At 41.4% G+C, this 16797-nt stretch overlaps 1 protein-coding gene across 4 annotated transcripts in view; it reads left to right on the top strand.

The window, feature by feature from the left end:
* The window catches only part of TBC1D4 (TBC1 domain family member 4), a 130874-nt gene that overhangs the window by 84320 nt on the left and 29757 nt on the right, over positions 1 to 16797 (top strand). For 2 of the 4 annotated variants that reach the window (XM_060769421.2, XM_060769422.2), the window contains exons 11-13: positions 708 to 857; positions 6317 to 6477; positions 13055 to 13264. In XM_060769421.2, the coding sequence (XP_060625404.2) occupies positions 708 to 857; positions 6317 to 6477; positions 13055 to 13264 (521 nt within the window). The remainder of the gene's footprint in view (positions 1 to 707; positions 858 to 6316; positions 6478 to 13054; positions 13265 to 16797) is intronic. The other 2 variants (XM_060769423.2, XM_060769424.2) reach the window with 1 other exon arrangement.

The following is a 16797-nucleotide window of genomic DNA, read 5'->3' on the forward strand; positions in this document are numbered from 1 at the left end:
GCAGTTGGTGCTGGGGGGAGGGCTTCCAACTATAAATCCTAAATATAAGTAGAGTTAATGGCTGCATAAGATAACTTTAATAACAGTACACATTAAATACATACAGAACTTATGGTATTTAGGGAATACACACTCAAAAGTGGTAGAAGTCTAATATGGATGGAGGTTGCTACCAAAAGATACAACTGTCAATCTCTCTTGCATTTCCATATTGTATTGTGGAGCTTAACTTGTTTCAATCGTTCTGCCCAAGATTTTTGAAGGGCAGGAGTGAGTTAATTGCAAAGCTGACTGTTTCAATCCCAGCCTAAGGTTTAGCCAACAGAATATTGTTGGCTCAATTTGCCCTTATATCTCAGTGTATCACAGAGCTTGGGGCTTTACTAATTTAGGGAAGAAGTCTGACATCCTGGGTGGTTCCTCTTAACTTCCAAAGCTCTGCTGTAGAATAAGGCACATGATGCCACCAGTTTAGGTTGTTTTCAGATTTATGCCCATCACTTTAGCTTAATGCAAAGCCTAACAATGTATTGATATATATAATGCCACTAATTCACACACAGTTTTGGTGATCACCCCAGTTATGATTTAGATCTTAGGTGACCCCAGCCTCTGATATGGTGAGTACAGATGCGAGTCCAGGAGTTCTTTGAAAAATGTTGTACTGAAACTTGTTTGCTCCATTTTCTCTTATCGCCTGCTGTCAGGCCGGCAATTTCCCGACGTACTTACAGTGAGAGCGATTCATCTACATCATCCAGTCTCCCTTCTTCCTTCTCTGCCCCATCTTTCCTGAAAAGCTTTTACCAGAGCTCAGGAAAGCCATCTCCACAGTCTGAAAACGAACTCTCCAAGAGGTGAGAGCGTTGGCTTCTGCCTGCCCTGCAACATTGCACTTCCTACAAAGCTGGCTTGCAGTAGGACTTTCTTTTTTGGCTGCCACTCACTGCTCAGATGTATACTTTGCTTCACAAGAATCTCTGAACAGTGCGTTTCTCTAGAAATGCTTGTTTGAAGTTGCAACAAAGACATCTTGCTATCTATCTCTATCTATCTATGTATATATATCAACCTTGGCAGACCTAAGTGGTGAGAAACCATGAGGGTCTTCTTCAAATCTCATGATGTTATTCTTTAACCACTGTAGGGTTTTTTCTTTTAATCTAAAAAAGATCTGAGGTGTGAGATACAGAATATTCTGTTCTGGAGGCCCTCACACATCTAACCAATATGCTTAATTTAGACTTGGATGGGAAAGTCTTTTATATATTTTGATCTTGGCCAATGGCAAGTACTGTGCTTTCCACCTCAGTTGTTGTTGATCTACCTTTAAAGAGATACTAATTAGAAACTACAATATTTGTTAAACAACTGCAAGCAAGGCTATGAGATTGCAAACATTCAACCAAGTTCATGTTATCGTTAGAATAACTATGTAAAGAATACACATCAAGTTTTTTAAAGGCTTATTTTTTGTGTGTGTGCTAAGCATTGGCAATGTTGATTTTAGTGTGCATTCTACTAATTAGCTTCTTGAGAGTGTTCTATAAATGGGAGGAGAAGTGTTAAAGTTCCTCAAGTGTGACTAACATTGAAATTGATAATGCTTTAAAAATAAGGAATGTGAATAGAACCATCTATAGTAGAAAATGGTGCTTGATGTGAGTGAGGGTGGTGTACAAGGTGAACTTTTATAGGATTCCCTGAATATTTACTCCGGAGCTGCAGTTTGTTTGGACTAAACACAATTACACATCATAACAAGTGTAACTTATCAGTATGATCCAAGATGTGAAGGTGAGTATTATGCAAAGTCATCTATATAGACCCATTCCTCTTCTCTTTCTCGGGGACTGAAATGACAAAAGATTTTTCTTACAACAGAATACATCTTTGTAAGTCACATGATGAATGCTGGAAATGCCTTCTCCATCTTTAGTTTTCCAAGCAGTCTTATATTGGTTTGTTTTGAAAAAAATATATAACTTGAATGACTTTTGAAATGTGGTTGCTCATAAAAACATAGACTGTGTTGCAATCTATGATTCAATGTAATGAGGGTTTTTTTTACTACTACGTATACCCGTGCATAAAATGACTTCATGTATAAGTCGAGGGAGATTCAGGGGCCAAAGTTATGGTATGACCCACTGATAAATCGGGGGTCATTCAGCAGAGAAGGGACAGCATGAATCCTGACTAAAGCGGCCAGTCGCCCCAGCCTCCACTGCCATTTCCCCACCCAAGCAGTCAGATAAGCTAGAAGTGGTACCATAATGGAGAGAGCAGAGGGAGTTGGTGATTTTCTAGAGTTCTGGGATGAGCTAAGCCACTCTGGGATGAGCTAAGCCACACCTTTTGCCACTCTACTAAGAGAATGGGATAGTCCCTTCTTTTGATAAGAGTTAAGGTACGGTCCTCACATTAACCCAAGAAAAAGTCAGCCCCATTCTTTTTCATTGATTTTTGACTAAAATTTTAGACTTATGAGTACTGTACTTACTTGAGTATATTGTGCTACTGAATGTAATGCACATGTCAATTTTGAAGGTGTAAATTACAAAAAAAAAGAAAAGAAAAAAAAAGGATTTGCTGCCAAAAGTAATGATTGCAACGGTGAAGGCATAGCATGTCAGAGAGGTAGGCAGCATGAATGAGGGGATTTGGGAAGCCACACCCCTCCATCAGGTGAAGGCTGGCAATCTCACCTTCCTCTTGCAGTTCCTAATTGGCCTCATTCACTTCCCTTCAGTTTTAAAGGCTTGTGAAATGAGGCTAATGGGAACAGCACAGGACTGAGCCGGGGGGGGGGGGGAGAGGCAGACACCCCCAAGGGCTACCTGGGGACGGTATCACACTAGAGCTTGAAAGAGTAGGCATACCCTTTAACCAGCTTGCATAGTGGTCCTCTTCTCCCCCTCCAAAATTAGTCTGCTGTTACTGTTGATGCTTGCTATTATTGTTATGCTGTTTTATGCTGTCTTAATTGTTATCACTTTGTTTTTAATTGTATTTTGCCTTGGGCTTGGCCCCATGTAAGTTGCCTCGAGTCCCTTCGGGGAGATGGAGGCGGGGTAGAAAAATAAAGATCCTCCTCTCCCTCCTCCTCCTCCTCCTCCTCCTCCTCCTCCTCTTCTACTGATGTATTTGGGCTCGGCCTCTTGTAAGCCGCACCGAGTCCTTCAGCAGATGGTAGCGGGGTATAAATAAAGGTTTATTATTATTATTATTACTAATACTTTTATTTTTTATTGATTTGTTTCATTTATATCCTTTCTTTTTTCCCCTCTCTTTGAAACTTTAGAAGAGATGGGTGTTAGAGTATCTCAGACCCAGTTATTTACCATGAAGAAATGTAGTTAGTTCTTTATTATTGCAAATAAATGTTTTGTGATTTTTAAGATTAGATTCTGCATCTTTGCCTGCCTAAGCTCTTAATTCTTTACAGCCACATAAAACGGCGCTTCATGCTCTGCTCGCGAGTGAGCTGAATGCTCAAATTTAAGTATCATGTTTGATTTTTGGATGCTCTGCTATATTTTATGGTTGTTTTCCCTGACAGAAGTCCCTGATACTTAGACATACTGCTTATCATTTTATGTAGCGTTTTTTTCTTGGTAGCAAAAGAAATCCAAGAGAGGATGTGTGTATGTTTGTTTGTTTTTAGCAGAAACACCTAAAACACTTCCAGCATCTAAATTGGAATTGCATGATGTTTCATGTGTTAGAGAAGTACAAACAGATGGATGACATCAGACTCTGTCAGTTGGAGGATTAACATCGATAGGAACTTTACAGTCTCTGGAGTGAAATGCTTTCATTTATTTCTGGGTGACGATGAATCACATTGGTTAGATAAAATTGTGTGAACATTTGGGTTGTTGCTTTCCCTCTTCACTGTCTGTGTATAAATACATGTTTTGGCTTTACGGTTCCTTTCAAAAGATACACACCAAAGGGGTGGTTTTTTTTTAATTGTTGGGTTTTTCTTCAAAGGAAAGGGGAAGTTGAACTGAAAGCCAATCTGAAGAGAGAATGCAAAATCTGTCACAGCAAAACTTTGTGGATTAAATGTCAAAAAGATTTTATTATATGTAGAAGGGGAAAATAATATTAGAAGAATGCTATAAAAGTCTAGCGCTTCATTGTTATGGTTGGATGGAGTCAGTGGATGATTCTTCTCAGTAGGAAAATCCCTGCTTGTATTTAGAAAAACTCTGTAGTAAATTAATAAGATGTGAAAAAGGAAGAAAAAAGAAGTTCTGCAATTGCAACCTAGTTTTTGTACCAGAGTTGTTTCTCTTTTAAAAGTTTTCAAACCTAGAGAAATTCTTCATCATGATCTCATCATGATCTTTCAGAGGTAGGTTAACATTTTGGTAATTACTTTTAGATAATGTCAGGTGCCTAAGGTTAAAAGTACCAAAAGACAAAATGTTCAAGACTTTTCAAGACTGGTTATGAAATCACAACTAATTTCATAACCAGTGTGCTGTTTCAGTCTAAAGAAATGGGAACTTTCCGGTCCTTTTAAATTTAATACTGATTTTATTCAGAACTGCGATATGATCTAAGGGCAATATTAAGTATCTTGTTGTTGTCAAAAGAGTTCTAGTATCTGCAGTGCTGTAGTGTTAACAAAACAAGTCATGTCCAAAGTATAAACAAATTTAATTTATTTGAGAGCGTTACTTTTGTGTGTGGGAAACTAAGACCAAAACAATAAAGTAAAAGCAACAGTGAAGGTTGTTGTTCCTTGTTCATATCCTCTATTGGTATTCTTTTTAAGATGGGTGTGCCTTTTCCTTTGAAACTTTAAAAAAATCTGATAAAATTCTAGTCTTTGTGTTCTGGAAAACAGTTCAGAATAGTTGGATTTCAGTGAAATGCAACAGTGGAGCAGGCACATTTTAGAGATGACTTTTGTTGTGTTCCCCTCTCTCTGGAACACATTTTACGCAACTGTCTTAGATTTCAGCTTGTTTTTTCCCCATTAGGGAAAACTGATGGCTAATTTCTTTTAGAAACAAACATTCCCATAAGTGTTTCCTTAAAACACTTATGTAAAGACAAAAATCTATTCTAACAATATACCTGCATAAAATCTGGAAAGCAGGTTTAATGTCTGAATAGAAGGGTGACATGTATCTTTTATTCCAGTCCTAGAGAATTTACATTGCTCCAGTGGTACGGTGGGTTAAACCACTGAGCTTGCTAAACTTGTTAACCGACAGGTTGCAGGTTCAAATCCGGGGAGCGGCTTGAGCTTCCACTATCAGCCCCAGCTTCTGCCAACCTAGCAGTCCGAAAACATGCAAATGTGAGTAGATCAATAGGTACCGCTCCGATGGGAAGGTAACAGTTCTCCATGCAGTCATGCTGGCCACATGACCTTGGAGATGTCTACGGACAACGTCGGTTTAGAATGGAGATGAGCACCATACCCCAGAGTCGGACATGACTGGACTTAATGTCAGGGGGAAACCTTTACCTTTACTTAATAATTTTTTAAAAATACTTTTTATTGATTTTTGTGTTATAACAATCAGACAGTGCGCGGAAAAGAAAGAGGGAGAGTCATAAGAGAAGGGGAGGGGAAGGGGGGGAGTGTTCCGAGATGGAGGGAGAGGAGGGGAGAGAAGAAAGAAAAAAAAAACCCAACCAAAAAACCAAAAAAAACAACAACACAACAACCCATACAGTCCGTGATGTGACTTCCCAGGGTCTTCCAGGAATCTTTACCATTCGGTGTAAAAATTGTTTCTTCCTTTTCCTGCATGCCGACAAGTTTCCTTTCTTCCTTTCATTTTAGATGTAGGTCAGGTCAATTACAATAGGTATTTCTTTTGTTTTCATAAAATCCTTAAAATCTGTCCAGTCCGTTCTTTTAATTGCACCATTTATTCTCTGAGATAAGTTGTCCATTTGTATAATATCAAATGCCTTCATGATCATGAGGCTTTTGTAATGTACAGTTTCTCCTTGTCATTGCAGTGCAGTATTGGTTTTGAGCATTGTTTGCTCAATTTATAGTTATTCAGAGTGACTTATGGGATTCTAAATGATTCATGGCAATTTTCTGGTGTGTTATGAGTGAGAAATCTGTTGCAAAGGTTGGAATCTGGGGAACACTTGCACCAAAGTGAGATCAGGCTCCTTAATAGAAACATCTGGGGACTAGCAATGTATGATGATTACATTGATACAATGTAATCCTGTGTGTGTTTTGAAGGCTGTTTTGCTGGCTTTGCATGGGTATTTCCTAGACTTTGATGAATCCCAGATGATAACAGGTTGGTTTCTTTTTATCCTACAGTGATGGAGAAAGAAGAAAAAGGACCTCCTCTGTATGCAGTAATGACTCCCTGAATGCTGGCGGAATCACTCTTACTCCTCGCCGAATTTCCTGGCGGCAGAGGATCTTCCTAAGGGTTGCATCGCCCATAAAGAAATCCCCCTCAGCAATGCAATTTCAAGGTCTGTATGCATTTGAAGAAAGCAGTCAACGAAATCCAATTTGATTTCCTTTTTTTAAAAAAAATAAAGAGTGGTAGCTTTCAATTTTTTATTTTAAAAACTAGGTTTACATATAATTTCTAGAACTGAGATACCTTGCTTGGTGCATATTTGAGTGTTAATATCATCCAGCTATTATTGCTGTGCCCTACTGTGTTCGTTGCTTCATTAATTGGGGCTCTTCTCCCTGCAGAGGGAGGGGCTATTGGAATCAGTGAGTCTGTGAGTAGAAGTTGTCAAAATCATATTTTCAAATAGGCTTTTTTGCAGCTTAAAATATTGTCATAAGGTATTCATATTGATGATATTGATCTTATGTAAATCCTTTTGGGTGTCTTATGGAGTGAAGACAGCGGAAAGTCCTGTAAATGCAATTGTAAAGGTATTAAGTCTAGTCGTTTCCGACTCTGGGGGGTAGTGCTCATTTCCAGCGTTGTCTATAGATGTCTCCAAGGTCATGTGGCCGGCATGACCACAAGGAGTGCTGTTATCTTCCCATTGAAGTGGTACCTATTGATTTACTCACATTTACATGTTTTCAAACTGCTAAGTTGGCAGAAGCTGGGGCTTACAGTGGGAGCTCACTCTACTCCCAGAATTTGAACTGCTGACCTTTCAGTCAGCAAGTTCAGCAGCTCAGAGGTTTAACCCGCTGCACCACCACTGGGGGCTCCCATAAACACAATAAAGCCATTTAAACTAATAGGTCATTGCAATGTCTTGCACATCTTGTGAATTAATTATGTGTGGCATGGCTGTGTACTTCTCTCATCTGTCCTAAATCTCCTTTAAATGAGCTGCATTGGATGATGCTTGATTGATTATTACTAGAGAAGGACAAAAGAAAAGTTTGCTATTTATCATACTACTTTTCTGAAAAATGAGACTATATTTTGCTGGTAGTATAAGAACAAGGCTGATATTCTGTGCATCCCAAGTAAAATTTCACCTATAAACTTCCAAATGGTTTCAGTTCAAGTTGCCTTCTTCTTTATCTTTATTGTGAGATTTTGAATTCCCTTCTGACGTTATATTTTGGTCTAAGAGATGGAGAGAAAGTGGCTGCTTTATAGCTTTCAGACTAGTGTTGATATTATGTTGATAGACAGTATGATCCAGTCCTGGGTGTGTTACAGATCTGATTTATTCACTTTTCCTGTAGGGATAGGCAACACAAAGCCTGTCAATTGCGTATTTCCCTGTCAATTTTCACAACCCCTTCTGCTGCACTGCTGAATTTTGGCAGGATTGTAAAACAAAATACTGAAGTTACAAGAACCAAGAAAGCAGAATAACAGCATGTTGATGCAGATTTTCAAAAACATAAGAGAAAGAAGCAGTCTTGAAATGTTTTAACAATAAGAGAGAGATTATAAATATAGCAGTAAAAAAGCAACAGCAGCTGAAATTTAAAATACAGTTAGCAATACTAGAGTAATCAGTGCTGTTATCTGTGACTAAAGATTAATGTATTCATTCTCTTTCAGAGCCCAGCCTGCTTCTTTGACATTGTTAAAATGCATCACAGTTACCATATTATAATTACTGACATCTAATTAATGTTTTTAACTTTGTATGCATGGACCCTTTAAAATTCTATTTATATGCTTTGATCTTGTTTTTAAAGCATCTTAGGGCAACCTATTTCCTTGTGGCTTTTGAAATTCAGTTTTGATCAGCTTGTTATTAGTCTACTTTGTCAGCTCCTAAATCTTCAGTACTTTGATTGTATTACTAATTGATCAGGGTTTCTTCTCCTTTATGTGTACTTTAGTATAGTAAAGCTATATCTTCTTAGAAACCATACAGATCACAGATCACATATATGGCAAACATTCAATGCCTGTTATACGATGACAAGACAGACAACAGATAGAGATATTTATATAGGCTTTTCCCATCTTCCGGCATCTTTGGAGGCTGTGCTAGGTTCCGGCCACTCCTCCATCTTCTTACCAAAGAGCTTTCTTTGTTCGTAAACTTTCCTCCTTTTTCTGATCGAAACACTGTGCCTAAAATGCCTCCCTGCTTAATACAGTTCCTATTCATTTATTCACATTGCTGTTTTCAATCCGTTAGGTGAGCGGGGAGCTGGGCCGAAGGCCAGGAGCTCACTCTGATCCAGTTTCAAACTGTCAGCCTTTTGGATGGCAAGATGTACTGCAGCTGATGATTAACCTACTGTGCAGAAGCCGGCCCTTCAACCACAATTCCACTTTATAAAACACATTCTTATTTTAAAGTAAATTTATGTGTATCTTCAGGGTTGGAAGTGGTGCAGCTATTATGATGTCTGCTCTCCACGATTTTGCTTCAGCCTGAATACACTAACGTCTTTCTGGTTTTGTGCTAGTTTCGTAACAGGATCTAAATTCTGCTGGTTTTTAGATTTGTTTTGGGGGAAGGCAATTGTAGAATGGGACTAAATATAGGAAGATTCGTAAATAGACTGGAACAGAATAGAATAACTTCATTGTCATTGTACATTGCACAATGAAGTTGAATACTTTCCTCAGCACACATTGCAAAAACAACACACCCATCGCTCTACACACCAACCACCACCGCACAGACCCCAATGCCACATCAATGCAAAACCATAGACTTAAATACAGATCTAGGATAAAAGCTATCTCTCAGTCCATTTGTCCTTGTTTTTGTCATTCTGTACTATCTGCCAGATGGTAATAATTAAAAAAAAAAAAGAATATGCTGGGTGAGATGGATTTTTAAGAATGCTCTGAGCTTTCTTAAAGCTATGGGACTTATTAAGTTCTTCCGGAGAGGGCAACTCTCTGCAGTTGTGGTGACTCTTTGGAACACCTTCCTATCTGCCTCTGTACTGTTACCACAGCTGTAGTTTCCCATTCAGTTGTTGGTTCCTAAGAAGTCTTGTATAGTACGCTCTGCCGGGCTCTCTTAACCAACACTGTATAAACACCCCAAGACAAGACATTTATCTTACTGTGAGTAAAACATGCTTTAAATATAAATGAAAGTGCATTTATTTTGTTCACTTTTCTTTACTTTCCTAAGGGAATAGGGAAAAGAGGTTGTGACAGTCTTTTTGGGAGGGGCGATAAAAACTTCTATAATCTCCCAATTAGTATAGGATTTGGAGAGTTGTAGTGTCTGGAAGGTTGGTGGTTCAAACCCGGGGAGCAGGGTGAGCTCCTGCTGTTAGCCCCATCTTCTGTCAACGTAGCAGTTTGAAAACATGCAAATGTGAGTACATCCCTAGGTACCGTTGGTGCTCCATACAGTCATGCCAGTCACATGACCTTGGAGGTATCTACGGATAACACCGGCTCTTTGGCCTAGAAATGGAAATGAGCACCACCCCCCAGAGTCAGACACGACTAGACTTAATGTCAAGGGAAAACCTTTACCTTTACCCATACTTACTTAGAAGTAAATCCCACAAACTTCAATCCTGAATTGGCTTGCAAGCATAATCAGTTAGCTTAATCTATTGTTCTGTGAATACTATATTTAGGTTAAGATTATTTATTTATTTATCTATCTACCGTCAAGGGGAAACCTTTACCTTTACCTTAGTGTTTGGAAGATGTTGAACAATATAGTTTTAAAATTAGTTGGATGATTATGAGAGTTATAGTTCCAAAAGTATCTTTTCCGAAGTTACTTCTTCTGTTATTTCCAGCCATTATGGGCTTTTCCGCAGCCTGCTCACATACTCATGTTAACAAAAACTGTTAATAGCCTCTGAGAACTGTAGCAACAGTTTTGGGTGCTATATCTAATAAGTCACTAATTGCATTTGACAATTAGCTTTTGAGAGGTATTTATTCAAAGCAGGCTGCAGGGCAGATGAGAATATTTCAGACTGTTCAAATTATTTTCAACTTTCATATTTTAAAAGCAATTTATTACAGACAAGGGAATACAGGATTCTGACACTTAACTCTGAAAAATGTACAGAATTATAAATGCTTTTCTGCACTTCTGAGTGGCTTGCTGTGTTCAGTAGTTTTGCAAAGATTAAACACCCTTCATTAACATGCATTAGATCCAGAATTGCATATGATAGATGGTGCTGACTGTTAGCATTGCCTCTGTCAGCATGCTGGAAGCAAATTGTGGGTGCCAGAAGTCTTAAATGTACTCTTGCATAAAAAAGAGCTCTGTTCTGTGAGAAAGAAAAATCACAAAGCTGAGGTAATCAGAGTGACATGATGAATCCAAGATCATGGCCAATAAAAGATGTGCCCTTTTGGTGGTGAAGATGTAGTTGTTGCAGTAAGTCCTGTTGGCTTCGGTAAGACGAGTGTGTGCTAGTGAGTACTGTATGAAGCCAGTGTGGTGTAGTGGTTTAAGTGTGCAACTCTGGGATTCCCCAATCAGCCATGGAAACCTGGAGGAGGGCCAATGTGGTTCCAATCTTCAAGAAGGGAAAAAAGGATGACCCAAACAACTACCATCCGGTCAGCCTCACGTCGATACCGGGCAAGATTCTGGAAAAGATTGTTAAGGAAGCGGTCTGCAAACACTTAGAAACAAATGCAGTCATCGCTAATAGTCAACATGGATTTATCAAAAACAAGTCATGCCAGACTAATCTGATCTCTTTCTTCGATAGAGCTACAAGCTGGGTAGATGCGGGGAATGCCGTGGATGTAGCGTACCTGGATTTCAGTAAGGCCTTCGACAAGGTCCCCCATGACCTTCTGGCAAGGAAACTAGTCCAATGTGGGCTAGGCAAAACTACGGTGAGGTGGATCTGTAATTGGTTAAGTGGACGAACACAGAGAGTGCTCACTAATGCTTCCTCTTCATCTTGGAAAGAAGTGACGAGCGGAGTGCCGCAGGGTTCCGTCCTGGGCCCGGTCCTGTTCAACATCTTTATTAATGACTTAGATGAAGGGTTAGAAGGCATGATCATCAAGTTTGCAGATGACACCAAATTGGGAGGGATAGCCAATAGTCCAGAGGACAGGAGCAGAATTCAAAACGATCTTGACAGATTAGAGAGATGGGCCAAAACTAACAAAATGAAGTTCAACAGTGACAAATGCAAGATACTCCACTTTGGCAGAAAAAATGAAATGCAACGATACAGAATGGGTGACGCCTGGCTCGAGAGCAGTACGTGTGAAAAAGATCTTGGAGTCCTCGTGGACAACAAGTTAAACATGAGCCAACAATGTGATGTGGCGGCAAAAAAGCCAATGGGATTTTGGCCTGCATCAATAGGAGCATAGTGTCTAGATCTAAGGAAGTAATGCTACCCCTCTATTCTGCTTTGGTTAGACCACATCTGGAATATTGTGTCCAATTCTGAGCACCACAATGCAAGAGAGATATTGACAAGCTGGAAAGTGTCCAGAGGAGGGCGACTAAAATGATCAAGGGTCTGGAGAACAAGCCCTATGAGGAGCGGCTTAGGGAACTGGGCATGTTTAGCCTGAAGAAGAGAAGGCTGAGAGGAGATATGATAGCCATGTATAAATATGTGAGAGGAAGCCACAGGGAGGAGGGAGCAAGCTTGTTTTCTGCTTCCTTGGAGACTAGGACGCGGAACAATGGCTTCAAACTACAAGAGAGGAGATTCCATCTGAACATTAGGAAGAACTTCCTGACTGTGAGAGCCGTTCAGCAGTGGAACTCTCTGCCCCGGAGTGTGGTGGAGGCTCCTTCTTTGGAAGCTTTTAAGCAGAGGCTGGATGGCCATTTGTCAGGGGTGATTTGAATGCAATATTCCTGCTTCTTGGCAGGGGGCTGGACTGGATGGCCCATGAGGTCTCTTCCAACTCTTTGATTCTATGATTCTAAGTAATCTTGCTCCCGTCACACTATCTAAGCCTAAGAGAGAGGCAATTGCAAAACTCTTCTGAATAGATCCCCATAAAGGTAGATATAAAGGTTTCCCCTTGACATTAAGTCTAGTTGTGACCGACTCTGGGGGTTGGTGCTCATCTACATTTCTAAAGAGCCAGTGTTGTCCGTAGATGCCTCAAAGGTCATGTGGCCAGCATGACTGCATGGAGCGCCATTACCTTCCTGCCGAAGCGGTACCTCTTGATCTACTCACATTTACATGTTTTCGAACTGCTAGTTTGGTGGAAGCTGGCGGCTAAAAGTGGGAGCTCACCCTGCTCCTCAGATTTGAACCACCATCCTTTCGGTCAGCAAGTTCTACAGATTAGTGGTTCAACCCACTGCGCCACCAGGGGCTCCTAAGGTCCCCATACATTAGAGTTAACCTGAAGACACATAATAACATGCGAGAGGGTGCAGATTCACAGCCTTAAAAGACTGCATATTCATTTTTACATTCGTATTTGCATAAGAAAAGACAGCAAACTCTTGTCTCTATACCATAGAGTTTACAATGTACAGTTAGTCAGTGTGCGAAGAAAAAAAATGGGGCAGAAGTGACTAAGTGTGAACACTGGCCTCTGTAGTTACTTGTACTTGGAGTAATTTGCAATAAAACTTCAATGATGATCGGAGTTTTTGCTATTGCATATTTCTGTAAGTAAAGTCCAGTTAATCTATGGCTAACTGTCTTTTGCAGATGGAATTGATGGAAATGAATTGTTACCACTATCTCCTCTGGCGCCATGCTTTGATGAAGACCCTCTCATTTCAATATTGCAAAATGATGATGGCCAAGAAAAGTCCAGGGAGAAAAAGAACTCGGAAGAGCTGCAGAGTCTGTGGAGGAAAGCCATCCATCAGCAGATACTTCTTCTTCGGATGGAAAAGGAGAACCAAAAATTGGAAGGTTAGTGAAGTTTCAGGTAAAGTATTACAGGGACCTTCCTCCTGCTTTCAAAGTGACTACCTATAGAGTTCCTTGTGGAATTTGAAACAGAATTAAATTAGCCAGTGAAATGATGTCATTGTCAAACTGTCAGGTGTGAATTTATTTTATTGGCAGGCTTATATTCTGCCCTTCAATATAAATTTAGAGTAAAGACAATTTTGGAAAGTGACAAATCCGTCCTGCCTTTAGGCATGACAGCTGGTCTGAGTAGGGCCTGGGATCCCCATAGGAATTCACCATTGTAAAACTATATTTTATTTTCCTATAGAGAGGCAGTTCTTGCTGCCAATTTCCCCAATTCCATGGCATTTCTGCTACTTTTTCACAGACTTCCCCCTCTGGCTAGACTGTGCTCATTTATTTTCTCTTCCTCATACAACAGTTCCTCTGAAACCTATCATGACTTTGGGGTGAAAAAAAACCAAGTATTGGCAGACGAGCTTCCCTAAAGATAACTTGCGTGCCTTTGTTGATCTTCGTGGTCACTTGTGTAGATTAATCTGGTGTATGTTTTATACACACTCTGTTTTTATTTATTTCGTGTCAAAAGCATTGCATAAATAGATAAGTCTAAAACTGATAAAATAAAGGGATTACAAGCTGCTAGATAGTTTTACACCAAAAGTAGGCAACAGTAACCAACTTGTCTGTAGCTTTAAACAGTTTCCCCTCTGTGCATGAGGCAGGGCATTGTGGGCAAGCATACAGATGTGAAGTTGTTTGTTTGGCTCCACAGTCGCACAAAGTTGAGGATTCTTCTAGGTTGTGCCATTTTGCCAGGTTGTTTTTTGATCTGTCAACTCTGCTTCTGAGTCTGTTCAGGGACTTCCAAGTTGCCCATTCTTGGTTTGCCCCTGGAGGAAGACCCTCGTGGGGGGCATCCAGTCCGGATTGCTTGATTTTGCTGCCCAGAGGGATACTGTTGTTGTTGCTGGCGGAACATTTAGAGGAGTGGTGGCCAACTTTTCCTTGATTTAAGTCTATTGGGAGGAGACTGATAGCCACATAGTGTGTGGCTTTCACAGTGTTCAACCTTATTTCTCTCACAATTGGCAGGTTGATAGTGAGGCCCAGCTAGTATGGCTCGCTCCCAAGCTCTTTTTGTTTCAGTACTTCTACTTACTGGGAAATAAAGTGGGTGGGAGAAACTCTTTTAGCACCAACTACATTTTTTTATTTCCTTTGTTCTTTTTCTCCTCTACTCTTGCACACATATTTCAGTGGCCAGTGATCTCAATCCAAGTCATGCCCAAACACGTTATTATTATGGGTTTTTTTTTCAAAAATAAACTACTGAATACTTTATTTCTAATTAGTTTATTCACTCATCAGACTTCAGTAGTAAAGCTGGATTCTGAACTTATATTCAAGAATTTTTTGTATGTATGAAGCTAGCATGGTGAAGAAAAGAGAGTTCATAGTTTTCCCTGTTTTGAGAGGTATTTATTATTATTATTATTATTATTATTATTATTAACTTTATTTGTACCCCGCGAGCATCTCCCGAAGGACTCGATGCGGCTTACACAGGCCGAAGCCGCAACACAATACAATAGAAACAAACAAAGCAAATTAAAAACAAAAACAAATCAAATCAAAATTAGCAATACAACAGAACTATACATCGGGACAATATAAAAACTGGTTCGGCCGGTGAGAGGTACAAGGTTAAAAGTGCTGAGAATGGTAGGAGGGGCGTCGGGATTAAAGTACGGTGTGCAGCAATATTAACTGTGCTAAAGTGCTATTAGGACTTGGGATGGGGGTTCCTAATCCGGGAAGGCACAGCGGAACAGCCAAGTTTTCAGGTTCCTTCTGAAAGCTGTTAGTGTAGGGGCCTGTCGGAGATCTTTTGGGAGGGCGTTCCAGAGTCGGGGGGCCGCTACGGAGAAGGCCCTGTCCCGCGTCCCCACCAAACGCGCTTGCGACGCAGGCGGGATCACGAGCAGGGCCTCCCCAGATGATCGAAGCGAGCGTGTAGGTTCGTAGATGGAGATACGGTCACGCAGGTAGGGTGGTCCCAAACCGTTTAGGGCTTTATAGGTAAGCACCTGCACCTTGAATTGGGCTCGGAAGATGAAAGGCAGCCAGTGGAGCTCCTTGAACAGAGGGGTAGACCTCTCTTGATAATGAGCTCCAGTTAGCATTCTGGCTGCTGCACGTTGGACCAGCTGCAGTTTCCGAGCCGTCTTCAAGGGTAGCCCCACGTAGAGCGCATTGCAGTAGTCCATTCTAGAGGTGACCAAGGCATGGACCACCCCGGCCAGATCAGCCTTCACGAGGTATGGTCGCAGTTGGCGCACGAGTCTCAGTTGCGCAAAAGCCCTCCCGGCTACCGCCGACACCTGAGCCTCAAGTGTAAGCGAAGAGTCCAGGAGGACACCCAAACTGCGGACCTGAGGTTTCAGGGGGAGTGTAACCCCGTCCAACACAGGTAACCACCCTATACCCCGATCCGGCTTACGATCGACCAAGAGGACCTCTGTCTTATCGGGATTGATTTTCAGCTTGTTCTTCCTCATCCAGATCGACACAGCGGCCAGGCACTTGTCTAGCACCTGAGAAGCCTCCTTGGAGTTAGGTGGAAAGGAGTAGTAGAGTTGTGTGTCATCTGCGTAGAGATGGCACCCAACTCCAAAACCCCGGATGACCTCTCCCAGCGGTTTCATGTAGATGTTGAAGAGCATGGGAGACAGAATAGAGCCTTGCGGGACCCCACAGGTCAAAGGCCAGGGGTCCGAGCAGGCGTCACCCAGCTTCACCATCTGAGTTCGTCCCTCCAGGAAGGACTGGAGCCACGATAGAACCGTGCCCCCAAGGCCCATCCCAGAGAGACGACCCAGAAAGATACCATGGTCGATGGTATCGAAAGCCGCTGAGATGTCCAAGAGAACCAGCAGAGTCACACTCCCCCTGTCCAGCTCTCTGCGGAGGTCATCCACCAAGGCGACCAAGGCTGTCTCGGTGCCATGACCAGGCCTGAAACCGGACTGTGACTGATCTAGGTAATTGATGTCATCTAAGAAACCCTGGAGCTGAGAGGCGACCACCCTCTCCAGCACCTTACCCAAAAAGGGAAGGTTGGAGATTGGCCTGTAATTGTTCAGCACCGTGGAGTCAAGGGAAGCTTTTTTAATAAGTGGGCGAACCACAGCCTGCTTCAAATTAGATGGAAAAATTCCTTGCTCCAACGATGCATTAACAATCGGTACAAACCAGTCCAACAACCCCCCTCTGGCTGATTTAATGAGCCAAGATGGGCAAGGGTCAAGAGATGAGGTGGTCGCTCTCACAGCCCCAAGAATCTCCTCCACGGTTTCAGGAAGAACAAGCCTAAAAGAATCCCACAAAATTGGATAAGCAGGTACCTCCGTCACCTCTTCTGGCACTGCGATGGAATTGGAGTCGAGCTCGAGACGTATCTGGGCGACTTTGTCTGCAAAATGGTGTGCGAAATCGCGACACCGAGCTGCAGGGTCGTCAGGGACCTC

Source organism: Anolis sagrei, chromosome 3, assembly GCF_037176765.1.
Source record: "Anolis sagrei isolate rAnoSag1 chromosome 3, rAnoSag1.mat, whole genome shotgun sequence".
Classification (NCBI taxonomy): Eukaryota; Metazoa; Chordata; class Lepidosauria; order Squamata; family Dactyloidae; genus Anolis; species Anolis sagrei.